At 25.6% G+C, this 12,769-nt stretch overlaps 1 protein-coding gene across 4 annotated transcripts in view; it reads right to left on the bottom strand.

Annotated features, from left to right (window-relative positions):
• LOC122498974 (FHIP family protein GK23746) overlaps nt 1-12,769 on the bottom strand; it is a 38,320-nt gene that overhangs the window by 20,777 nt on the left and 4,774 nt on the right. For all 4 annotated transcript variants that reach the window (XM_043606993.1, XM_043607000.1, XM_043607009.1 and 1 more), the window contains exon 2: nt 2,367-2,575. In XM_043606993.1, the coding sequence (XP_043462928.1) occupies nt 2,367-2,575 (209 nt within the window). The remainder of the gene's footprint in view (nt 1-2,366; nt 2,576-12,769) is intronic.

The following is a 12,769-nucleotide window of genomic DNA, read 5'->3' as shown; positions in this document are numbered from 1 at the left end:
ATTCTTTAAATCACGTATTAATTAAAAACATGAAAATTAAGACACGTTAAAAGTTTATAAAATAAACATGATATTAGACAATATTTTTATGTAATAAAAAAAAAATATAAAAATAAAACTTGTATTAAATTTATTATTATTACTATTTTATAAAATATACTTTGATAATTTAAATTTATGTTGTAGTCTTTAATAATACCTATATAGTGATTATTTTAAATTATTATGAAAATAATTAATAATTAATAATTTTAAATTATGAAAAATAAATATTATATTTTTAACAATTACATTATGTAGAGTTTTACAAGTTAAAAAATTATTAAAAAGTTAAAAAACTAAATATTCTGTAATTAAGAAATTTATAAAAATAAAATTCAATTGAATGTAAATTATATCAAATAACTTTTTTCAATATATTGAAATAATGTTAACATTAAATTATAGAAAATTATTTACCTTTAGAGTGAATGATAGTTGTATAAAGCTAAAAATTGAATCAAACACAATAACAGTACTGCCAGATGATTAAAACGACAAATCTTCAGACTTTTCTTATTTATCTTCAGAAATCTTTAAATTAGTCAAAAAACTTTCTTCAGATTTTGGTTGTAATTTTTTCTAGAATATGATAAATGAAATTAAATTTCACAAAGAATTATAAAGAAATAAATTAATTTTGCTGTGTTTGAATCTGTTCGCAATTTGAAAGTAAAAGTTTTCAATGTTTTTAATTTTAAAAATTAATGCACTGAAAATGATTAAATTCTTGCAAAGTTTTTATTGAAAAATTTGAAAATAATTATAGTCATTTGATTTTTATAAAAAATTTTTTTAAATAATTCAATTCTTTGCAAAGAATGTTTTATTAAAATTTTTTTTAAATTATTTAATTCTTTCGAAAACTGTTATTAACATTTTTGAAAATAATAAACAAGAATAATTAATTATATAGTTAATCTGAAATTAAAAAATTAATGTTTATATTTGAAAATATAAAATTTTTTGATTTGCAAAATAATAAATGGAACTTTAACAAATACTTTAGTAATTAATAATTATTACATTTATTATTATAATCATAAAAACGTAAAGAACAAAAATTATAATTTATCTTTAAAAAATGGTTTATTTCACAAAATTTTCAAACAATCTTCAAGTTTTTACTATATATTTCTTCCAATCTGGCAGCACTGAACAATAATAACATGAACATTGAAAAATTTGACATTTAAAAATATAAAAAACATATAAAAAATGCCAATACTTAACCCACAAAAATTAATTTTCAAAACAAACAAATGAATGCAGATAATTTGCTAACGGAAAGGAAACTTACGATTATTATAATGTTATAATTATAATTATAATTATAATGTATATAATAATAATGTATATTATAATGTATGTATATGTATAATATAATTGTTATTTAATAATAATATTAATAACGCAGCTTAATGTTTATTATATTTTTACAACTGTTAAATACGTTTTGTACTTTATGTATGAAGGGGACTCAATGCCCGTAAATAAATAAATAATTAACAAAATCGATTATATTCAATAAATTAAAGAAATTCTTTGAAAAAATTCAATTATTTTCTATATTTTCATAAAATTCGCTGAATATGAATTAAATTATTTTAGAAAATTGTAATAAAATAAATTGTGAAAAGAATTCAATTACCTTTCAAAAATTTTAAGAAAATTCAATGAATAAGTGTTTAATTTCAATTATTAAGAAACAAGATTATTTTAAAAACTTGAAAGAAATTCTTCATAAAATTCAATTACTTTCAAAAATTTCAAATTACAATTATTAAAGAAATTAGATTATTTTAAAAAAATCCAAAAAATTTCTTCAAAAGAATTTAATTAGAATTTTGAAAAATTTTAACAAAATTCTTCGCAAGAATTAAATTATTTTCATTAATAATAAAATTCCTTGAAGGAATTAAATTATTTTCATAAATAATAAAATTCTTTAAAGGAATTCAATTATTTTCATTAATAATAAAATTCCTTGAAGGAATTAAATTATTTTCATAAATAATAAAATTCTTTAAAGGAATTCAATTATTTTCATTAATAATAAAATTCTTCGGAGGAATTCAATTATAAAAAAATTTCTCAAAAGAATTCAATTATTTTTAAAAATATTAATATAAATTATAATATTATAATTAATATTATTTTCAATCGTTTTGATGAAATTTTTAAGAAAAATTAATTATTTTAAACGTTTTAATAAAAGTTTTCGATTGAATCCAATTATTTAATAAATTAAATTTTATTTTCGGAATAATTTCGAATATGAGTATAGGAACAAATATAATTTAATAAAAAAAAAAAGGATTTCTTACTTTCCTGTGTATAAACTCCAGTCGAAGAGTTTATCAAGTAAATTTTCACTGAGTAAGTACTCTAAGCATGGAGAGTGCGTAGGCGATGCCGTGTTCCGGTGATTAGGCACCGTGGAATTTCGAAGTTCCAACAAGAGAAGAGTCACCATCTGATCAACATGATTCACCACACCCAGGACGTCGTCCTGCTTTGGAAATCCCTTTGGAGGCTAAATTAACAAAAAAAACAAAAATTTATTTTTCTCTCTCGAAAAAAACTATACATTTATATAATTCTAAAATTGTTTTTAATTCTAGAAATATTAAAAAAACAAATAATACCAACAAAAAAGACAATAACAAAAGCAACAAAACAGCATAAATAGAAAAAAGTAAAGAAACAAAAAAAAAATAAAATAAAAAGTATATTATTTTTATTAAAGACGTTTTTTATTTTTCAAAATAATAAATAACAACAACAAAACAGCATAAATAAAAAAAACTAAAGAAACAAAAAAAAATTTTAATTTCAACTGCACTGTATTCACTTGTAATGTTGGTAAATCTTGCTGAATAATTTTCAAAACAGAAAATGTATTTTCCTGAGAAGAATCCTCAAAGTGGTAATCAGTAATGTTTGATAAGTATCAAAATTTGTAGAGTTTAGTATATTTTTGAATTTTTCTAAATCTATTGATCTTAATATATAAATTGTCTGATTGTTCAGAGGAGTCGGTGGTTCTTTCCCTATACAACACGACAGAAGATAAATTACTTGCAGAGTAATTGTAATTTTAGTTGTCATGTAATTTTCGTTCATCTTGCCCGACTTCGTAAACAGGAAATGACTTTGCTGATAGCAACTTGTTAGTAAAGTACAAGTTTTGAAATCATTTTTTTCAATTTTGTAATATTCTGTGGATGTGTTGCATTCTTTGTAACATAGCAACAAAGTGAACTTAACAATTTTACTAACAACAAATTGAAAAATTGCTCTGGATCGATTTGTTGTTATTTCAGTCACTAAGCAACAGAATTAATATTTCTTTCAGTTTTATCAACCACTAAATCATTGTCAATTTTTTCCATCTAATTGATGAAAATCTAAACAACTATTCTTCCAATGCAGAAAATTTTGCCAATCTTATCTATCAATAATTCACCGAGAAATACAAAACAAGAGAGACCGAATCCCAAACTAAAAATGTAGAACATCAACATTCTTAAATAAGCATTCTCATCTTCATCTGCCGCCTCCAAATCTACGGTTATCATCTCACTATTGATATAATCGACCAATTTTACCTTCCATCGTTCTGAAAGTCCATATTGCTGTACCAACAGAAACAAATCCTCAAATCTTGATCGATACGGTGAAGAAGGTTCAAGTGCAAGTACTTCCATCGTAGAGTAAAAATTATCCGGAATTACATTAATTACCTCTCGATCATTTCTATTGTACTTTAACAAATACCATTCGGCCATTAATTTCTTCATGATACAAGCAACATTTTTCCTCTCAATCAAATCTTTCAAACACAATTCATGAGAGAGGAAAATTTTCTGCTTCCTGCTAACCATGTTAATGATCTCTTTATCCTTCGTAGACGCAATCAAAAAGAATGTATTAATCTGTAAGCCAATGTCAAGATTCGATTTATTCAGATCCATGAAGCTGTTAATTTTAAACACATCATTCTTCTTTACACTGACACTTGTCAGCAAGGCAAAAATTTCTGACGAAAAGAAAAATGACGCAAACACCATTGTTAGAAAAATGATCCGTCCGCGAAGTTTCTCTGGTTCCTTATTGATTGACATGCCAAAGGAGATTTGTATAATTGTCGTCATGCTGAAAATTGAGTCATCAAGATGCCATCGATATTCGAAAATCCAGATTAAAAGGACAATTCCAACCAGAATTGGAATTGTGTAATAAAATGCGGCGCCCATAGAAAATGAAAATGAATCTTCTAATGTTGGTACTAATGCGGTAAGTTGTTCGAATTCTAGATTTGCATATTCACAAGGAGGATAAATTGTCTTCTTATCGAAAGGTGTAATGTAGCCAATTGTCAATGAACGAACACCAATATACTGCAAAAATCCGTTCATTACCTGATACATCAAACCTGTTGATTTCGCCTTATTGAATGAAAACTTTCCAAAATTATCCTCCAGTGTTGGTACCAAAATCGATTGAAAATTCATTCTTTCCGCAAATATTTCTCCCAAATACACATCCTTTCCTAAGGTTTCCACTGGATGATGGGTGGAGTTCCTTCTCACGTACGCCAACGGTGGTAATTGAAATAATCCAATTTTCATTGGATAACGATTCATATTTCGACATTTATCAGGAAATAATACCAATTTTCGATTGAATTTCATATTCTTGTAGCCGACGAAAGGATTGAATTGATGAATTCTAATTGTATTTTGATTTTCATCAATTATCGTGACGTCGAGAAAAAGTTTCATCCACATTTTCCGGAGGAATTTCTCCGTATTAATCGTTTCCAAAAAGTTGATAATTAGACATCTTGGTCGCATTTTCGTGCCTGTCATGCGGACAATTTGCATCATTGATTTCTCGATATTGGCGAAATCCTTCTCTTCGTTTATCATCAAAAATAATGACGTGTCTCGTAAATTTAGAAATGCTCCAAAAGTGAAGAAATCTGCAATACTTTTGTCATTAAAGTGTGTAGAATTCAATTGTAGGCATGGTAAATTTTGCTGCATGTGTCTCAGGAAAGGAAGTGTATTCTGATTGTGGTCATTGTCACTAATCAGCAATGTTTGATAAACATCGAAGTTAATCAATTGTACGATATTGTCAAATACTGACAGGGTTTCGTTGTAAGAAATGTCTTTACCACTGGCAAATATGGATGACAAAAGTAAAACTAATGTTAGAAGAAGCATGAAGCTTTCTCTCCTTTTCTTCTCTTGAAACATTCTTGAGGGAGAAATTTTGAATGCCTGTTATATTTAATTTGAAACTTTGTCAAAAAAACCACGGTTATGAGTCGAAAAACTTCGTTCTGTTTGTAGCCTATCGTAACTTGGTAACAAAAGTAATTTTCAAAGTACATTTCCTTAGATGTTTGTTGCTTTCTTAGTAACTAGGCAACAAAATGATAGACTGTTGTCTGCAATTTACAGGCTTCGCACTCAATTATGAGTTTAAAAAAAGTAGGAAAAAGTAGCCTCGACGACAAAAAAAAGTAGGAAATAGTAGCCTCGGTGACAAAAAAAAAGTCGTATACATACATATATTGACCGTGAAAAACCGGGAATATGCCAGAAATTTTATTCCAAACCAGGAATTTTCTCACCAAATTAGAAAAAGTTTTATTATTTTAATTTGTGTTCAAAAAATCGCTTTTTATTTCAATTTTTGTAGATATTTATACTGTTACTCTAAATTTAAATTACAGTAGAGACTCCATTATCCGGACCCCTATTATCCGGACAAATTAAAAATTTTTTTTTTTAATATAAAGTTTATAAGGTCTCAAGCCGTTAACTTCTATTTTAAATTTCTTTACACGAAATGTTGCGTTTTAAAGTGTTTTAATTATTTTAAGAAAATGTTTATGTAAATATTTTAAAACATTTCTAACTAAATATTTATTAATGTTAACTTTAAAAGTTTTAGTTTGTTTCAGTCTTATTTTAATACATATGCAAATAAATACATAAAATTATGAATCAAAAATTTGTTTAATTCGTACTTTACTCGATTATCCGGATTTTCGATTATCCGGACAAGTAACTGCATCCATTAGTCCGGATAATGGAGTCTCTACTGTAGTTAAAAATAATTAATTTGATAGTAAAAAATCAGTCACTGATTTAAATATAGTTTGTAAATAAATAATTTAAAAAAAATTATCGAACTAATAGAAATTTCGTGAAATGCAACTGAAAATAATAACATTTATTAAAGAATTTCATTAAAAACTTTTAACAAATCGAATTTTCAAAGTATTTTAATTTAATAATCGATAAATAATTAAATTTTATAAGGAGTCACATTCTAATGTATTCATGTTTCTTGGTGCGACGATTAATACATAATTAAAATTTTTATTAGTTAATTTAAAAAAAGAAACACACTTCAAAATTTTTAATAAATTTAAATGTTTGTAAAGTTTTTTTGAAAATTTTAAAAAATAAGATTTTTAAAATTTTTTAATTCTGTTGTTTCAAGATAATTGAATTTTTATAAACAAATGATAGAAAATTTTTGATATGATTGACATTTCTTTACAATCTATTAAAAATAATTTACTTCCTTTAAAGAATTTTATTTAAATTTTTCCAAAATAATCCAGGGAATTTAGTCACTGTAATTATGATTTTATTTTTAAAAATTTCTTCGCATTACATTCAATTATTTTCATAAATAGTAAAACTTGAAAAATGTAATTATTCTTAAAAATTTTATTAAAATTCGTCGAAAGAATTCAATTATTTCTAGAAACTGTAAAAAAATTCTTCTTAAGAATTCAATTATTTCCATAAACAGCAAAATTCTTCAGATTTATTAAATTCTTTTGAATATTATTTTTAAAAAATATTCCTCACAAGAATTCAATTATTTTCTTAAATTTCCATAAAATTCTTAAAAAAAACAATTCAATTATTTCAAAAGTAATAAAATTCTTCGCAGAAATTCAATTATGTTTAAAATTTTTTTTGAAATTCTCCTCGAAATTTCAATTATCTTTATAAATAATTAAATTGTTCTCTACAATTCAATTATTTTCAAAAATTTTAATAAAATTCTACGTAAACATTTAATTGTTTTCATAAATATGTCATAACATCCTTTGGAAGGATTCAAATACTTTTATAAATAGTAAAATTCTTTGCAGAAATTCAATTAGTTTTCAATAAATTTTAATAATATTGAATTAATCAAATTTTCAATTATAATTATGAACAGACCGCAAGGTTTTTTTTTTAAATTGAAAAAATTCTTTGTTTAATTGAATTATTTTTCAAATTTTTGATTAAAATTATTAAAAAAAACATTATTTTAAGAAAATGTAAAGAAACTCTTCAAAACAATGTAATTATTCATAAAAAATCTAATACAAATTTTTTAAACCATTTGTAGATTTATTTATGTTCGAAATCAAATAAATTTAAATTTGATGAGAAAATAAAACCGGGAAAAATTAGAACAAAGCTAGGAAAATCGGTAATTTAAAGTTATCATTTGCAAGAAAATCGAAACACAATTTATAATCAGTCACTGTTGATAGAATAAATGTCGATAAAATTATTCCCTAATATCTTATTGACGGTCGTTTTTTATTACCGATTTTAGTTTTTAACACGTTTCTTAAATGGAAATTTGAAAACTAAAAATCTAAATTTGACTATTTGTTGAGAAAAGTAGCTTTTAGTAGCATTAGGCTCAAAAAAGTAGCCAAAAAGTAGCCTCTTGTCAAAAAAGTAGCAAATAGTAGCTTTTAGTAGAAGAGTGCGAAGCCTGGAATTAAAAAAACATGCAGTCCGCATTATCACGAACTAAAACAAATAGAAGAATTTACCAATCTTTACAATCAGTATTTTACCGAGAAATACCAGAACAGACAGACCGAGTCCAAAACTAACAACAGACAACATCAGAAGTTTAAAATTTACAGTTTCACTATCCTTGTTTCATTCAAAAATTCCAATTTTCACCCCATTCTTAACATGATCGACAAACTTAAGTTTCCATTGATCCGAAAGTCCTGATTTCTGCACCAAGAGATACAAATACTCGAACTTTGCCCTATAAGGCGAACCAGCTTCCATAGGGAAACCATGCAATGTTGTGTAAAAATTATCCGGAATAATATTTATCACCTCCTGATCTTTTCTGTTATACTTCGACAAATATCACTCGGCATTTACTCGTTTCATGATGTAAGCAACATTTTTCCTCTCAATCAAATCTTTCACACACAATTCATAATTTGGGAAAATCTTCTGCTTCCTCCGAACCATTGCTATTAATTCAGCATCCTTCGTAGACTGAATAATTAACATTGTATTAATCTGCATACCAATGTCAAGAGTCGATTTATTCAAATCCATAAGGTTGGTAAGTTTCAAGACATCGTTTTTCCTAACACTGACACTTGCAGGCCTCAAACTGCCTTCGGCATTGAAAATTACGTACTTTACGTACCAAAAAAGGAAAAATTAGTGACCAATTTACGTACCAAAATTTGTAATTTTTTATTTAAAGTGCCGACTTTAAATCGCAAAATAGAATGATATAGTTTAAATAATTACATGGATTTCAATCAACATATTTTTATTAGTTTAGAAAATCTTAAAATTAAAATAATATTTTATATGTTCTTATGATAAAATTTTACTTAAGAACTGTAAATTAAGAAGTTTTTGAAATTCTTTAAGGGTTCATACCACTTTGTCAACTTAAAAAATTAAATTTTTTTTACGGATTTTGAAAGTATAGAATATCTCAAAAATGTTGTGTAAAATTTTAGAAAGATCTCAGCACTTTAAATATATTATTTTAGGTGACATTTGAACGCGTACAAAGGCTATGTACTTACATAGTTACTAGCTGAATCAGTAAATTTTTACATTATCAGTAACTCAATTCACATTTTTTCATGTTGTGTATTCTATTGTTAAATTTTAAATAATTAAACAATATTTTTTTTAATAAAACGACGTTTTCTATATAGTTAAAAAGTGTCTTTGTTAAACTATAAAAGACCTAGATCAATAAAATTTACATGGATCGTAAAAAAATTCTACAAAAAAGCTAAATTTTGAGGCATCTATAGTGGTATGAACCCTTTATTAACAAAATATGACTTTCGTTTTCGACCAATCACTGTTTCTGAAAATGATCACCGTCAGCGGATTGATCGGAAAGTGAATGTGAATAAAAATAGAGAAGGCATAACTAAATGTTTATTCACAGTCTGTATACATATTTTGATTTTTAGTCGAAATGGTCAAAATTACGTACTTTACGGACCTTTTGTCAAAATTACGTACTTTTAGGTACCAAATTCAAAATTACGTACTTTTCCTTAATTTATGTACTCAGTTCGAGGCCTGCACTTGTCAGCAAGGCAAAAATTTCTGACAAAAAGAAAAATGCGACCAAAACCATTGTTAGAAACATGATTCTCTTGTGTGACTTTCGCGGTTCATTCGCAACTGAGATTCCGAATAGAATTTGAAGAATTGTCGTCATATTGAAAATTGAATGTTGATGTTTGGAATGATATTCGAAAATCCAAATTATTAGGATAATCCCAACGATTAATGGTAAAAAGTAAAAAGCAACGCCCATTGAAAATGTGAATGAATCCTCTAATGTTGGAACTAATGCAACAAATTGTTCGAATTCGAATTTCGTTAATTCGAGGACGTTGTGACGCTTTTTCTTTCCACGAAAAGGATAAAGACCAGTTGTCACTGTACTAACACCAATGTACTCTAATTTACCGTGTTGCAATTGATAGATCAATATTGGCTGAAAACTTTCCAAAATTATCCTGCAGAGATGGTGGAAAAACTTGTTGAAATTTCATCATTTCGGAAAATAATTCTCCTAAATACGCATCTCTTCCTGTAGTTTCCACTGGATGATGGGTCGAATTCCTCTTCACGTATGCCAACGGTGGAATTTGAAATAAACCAATTTTCATTGGATAACGATTCATATTTTGCAATTTATCCGGAAATAAAATCGATTTCCGATTGTAAGCAACATTTTTATAGCCAAAAACGGATTTAATTGATGAATTCTCATTTGATTGGCAACCATCTGAATTACAGTGACGTCGAGAAAATATTCCTTCATCCACATTTTACGAAGAAATTTCTCCTCATTACTATCACGCACTTTCGAGAAGCGAATAATTTGGTATCCAATTGAAAATTTGGTAAATTTTGTTGAATATTCTTCACAAGGGAAAATACATTTTCTTCACTATTTAAACATCGACAATTAGGATAATTTGATAAATATTGAAATTAATTGCTTTTAGAATGTTATCGAATTTTTGCAGTTTTTCCGTTTCGTTAATTGTTTTGTTATTTTGGAAAATTAGTTTTTCATTAATAGCGAAAATTAAGGGTAAAAAACAAATTATTTTTAGGATATTTCACATTTTTTCCTTTAGAAACAGTTTCTTTTTAAAATTATAAATTTTTGTCTGAGGGATAATTTTTTTCAAAATTATTTCCAGAGATTATTTCTTCGATTACATATTTTGCCCGAAATCAGAAAAACAAAATTTTTAAAATAATTTTCTGTACGAGGAACTACTTTTATAAAAATTAATTCTTTAATTAAATTGTTTGCTTGAATTTTGAAAAACAATATTTTTTATCTAAACTTATTTTTTAATTGAATTACATTTTCGTCCAAGAAATAATTTCCTTTAAAAAATTAATTTTTTTTTAAATCACTTTTTGCCCAAACTTGAGAAATATTTTGTTCTAAATAATTTTTTAATTTATACAATTAAATACTTTTTTAAAATTATGTCTATAGGTAGAGATTTATTTTTCTCAAGTAAACAATTATTTTTGAAAAATTAACTACACTACCGTCCAAAAGTATCAGGACGATTACATTCGACTCTATAAAAAAACATGCCATCACTTTTTCAATCATATCTCGGAAATTAAAGGAGATACAAAAAAAAACTTAAATACGGTTAGAAAGCTGATTAAATTCTGCGTAAAATAAGCCGCCTTTAAAGTCATTTCGTTAATTATTTTGTAAGTTGTAGAGTGAGAAAGAAATAAAAAAAATTGATTAAATTTTCTCATTTTTGTCTCTTGACTTCAACTTTTTCAAAAATCTAAAAAAATGTAGATAAAATTTTTCTAGAAACACAGAAGTCTTCGTTAGAATTTCAACTTTAAAATAATCCTTCGAAAATTAAAAAAGGTTAATCCGTCTTCGATATATCATTAAAAATGTGAAGCCGTGTTTCGACCGATTGGTGCATTGAAATTCACCTGTGTCGACTCGATTCTGGCTTCGCGCGGCAGCGAATGAGAGAGAAAACAGGGACGAATTTATGCTGGGGAATAATAAATAATGGTGTTTCACGAGTAATATAAAGAAACTCAAAAGTTCATCGTTCCCCCGCATGAATTCGTTCCTGTTTTCTCTCTCATTCGCTGCCGCGCGAAGCCAGAATCGAGTCGTCACAGTTGAATTTCAATGCACCAATTGGTCGAAACACGGCTTCACATTTTTAATGATACATATCGAAGACGGATTAACCTTTTTTTAATTTTCGAAGGCTTATTTTAAAGCTGAAATTCTAACCAAGACTTCTGTGTTTCTAGAAAAATTTTATCTAAATTTTTTTAGATTTTTGAAAAAGTTGAAGTCAAGAGACAAAAATGAGAAAATTTGATCAATTTTTTTTATTTCTTTCTCACTCTACAACTTACAAAATAATTAACGAAATGACTTCAAAGACGGCTTATTTTACGCAGAATTTAATCAGCTTTCTAACCGTATTAAAGTTTTTTTTGTATCTCCTTTTATTTCCGAGATATAATTGAAAAAGTGATGGCATGTTTTTTCATAGAGTCGAATGTAATCGTCCTGATACTCGTGGACGGTAGTGTATTTATTTAAATTTTTCGCTCGAATTAAAAAAAAATTTTTTTTTAATTTTTGCCTGAATTCAGAGAAACAATTTTTTTTCTAACAAATTTTTTAATTAAATTGATTTTTTGTCGGACGAACAATTTTTTTCGAAAATTTCTTGTTTAACTAAATTAATTTTTTCTCCAATAAACAATTTTTTTAAATTAACTATTAAATTTAATTTTTTGCCTGAATTAAAAGAAACAAAATGTATTTGCAATCAATTTTTGAATTGTTAAAAAAATGTTCTCAGCGAAATTATTTTAAAAAAATTTTTTATAAAAATTTTAAGGGATTAAAATTTCTTTTTTAATAAAAATTCAAAAAACAAAGTTAGTAATTGGAAAAACTTTCTGACCATATTTTTTTATTATCACTTTGTATACTTCTGTTACTTGGCAACAAAGTAATTTTTTCTTGAATTTTTAAATTAAATCTTTCATTTTCAAACGATATTTTCTTTTTTATAAATTATTGTTGTTTTCTTCCGTAGTTACTCAGCGAAAGAAAAAATTGTTTTCATTTTTTTAAAACAATTTTATTGCAATTTCAATTCTAATATTTTTCCAAGGAGAGAAAATGCCAATTTTAAAAAAAAATATATTTAAAAATTCAATTTATTTATTTATTCCTTTTAAAAAACGGGTTTTTAGTTGATAAAAATTTTAAATTTTAAATAAATCGTAAAAAATGAAGTTTTGTATTAAATTTTTATTTTTGAAGTTTGGTTAATTATATATTGTTTAAATTC

This window comes from Leptopilina heterotoma, unplaced genomic scaffold, assembly GCF_015476425.1.
Source record: "Leptopilina heterotoma isolate Lh14 unplaced genomic scaffold, ASM1547642v1 Lhet_100, whole genome shotgun sequence".
NCBI lineage: Eukaryota > Metazoa > Arthropoda > Insecta > Hymenoptera > Figitidae > Leptopilina > Leptopilina heterotoma.
The sequence above is the reverse complement of the archived record's forward strand: the minus strand, read 5'-3'. Positions and strand labels throughout refer to the sequence as shown.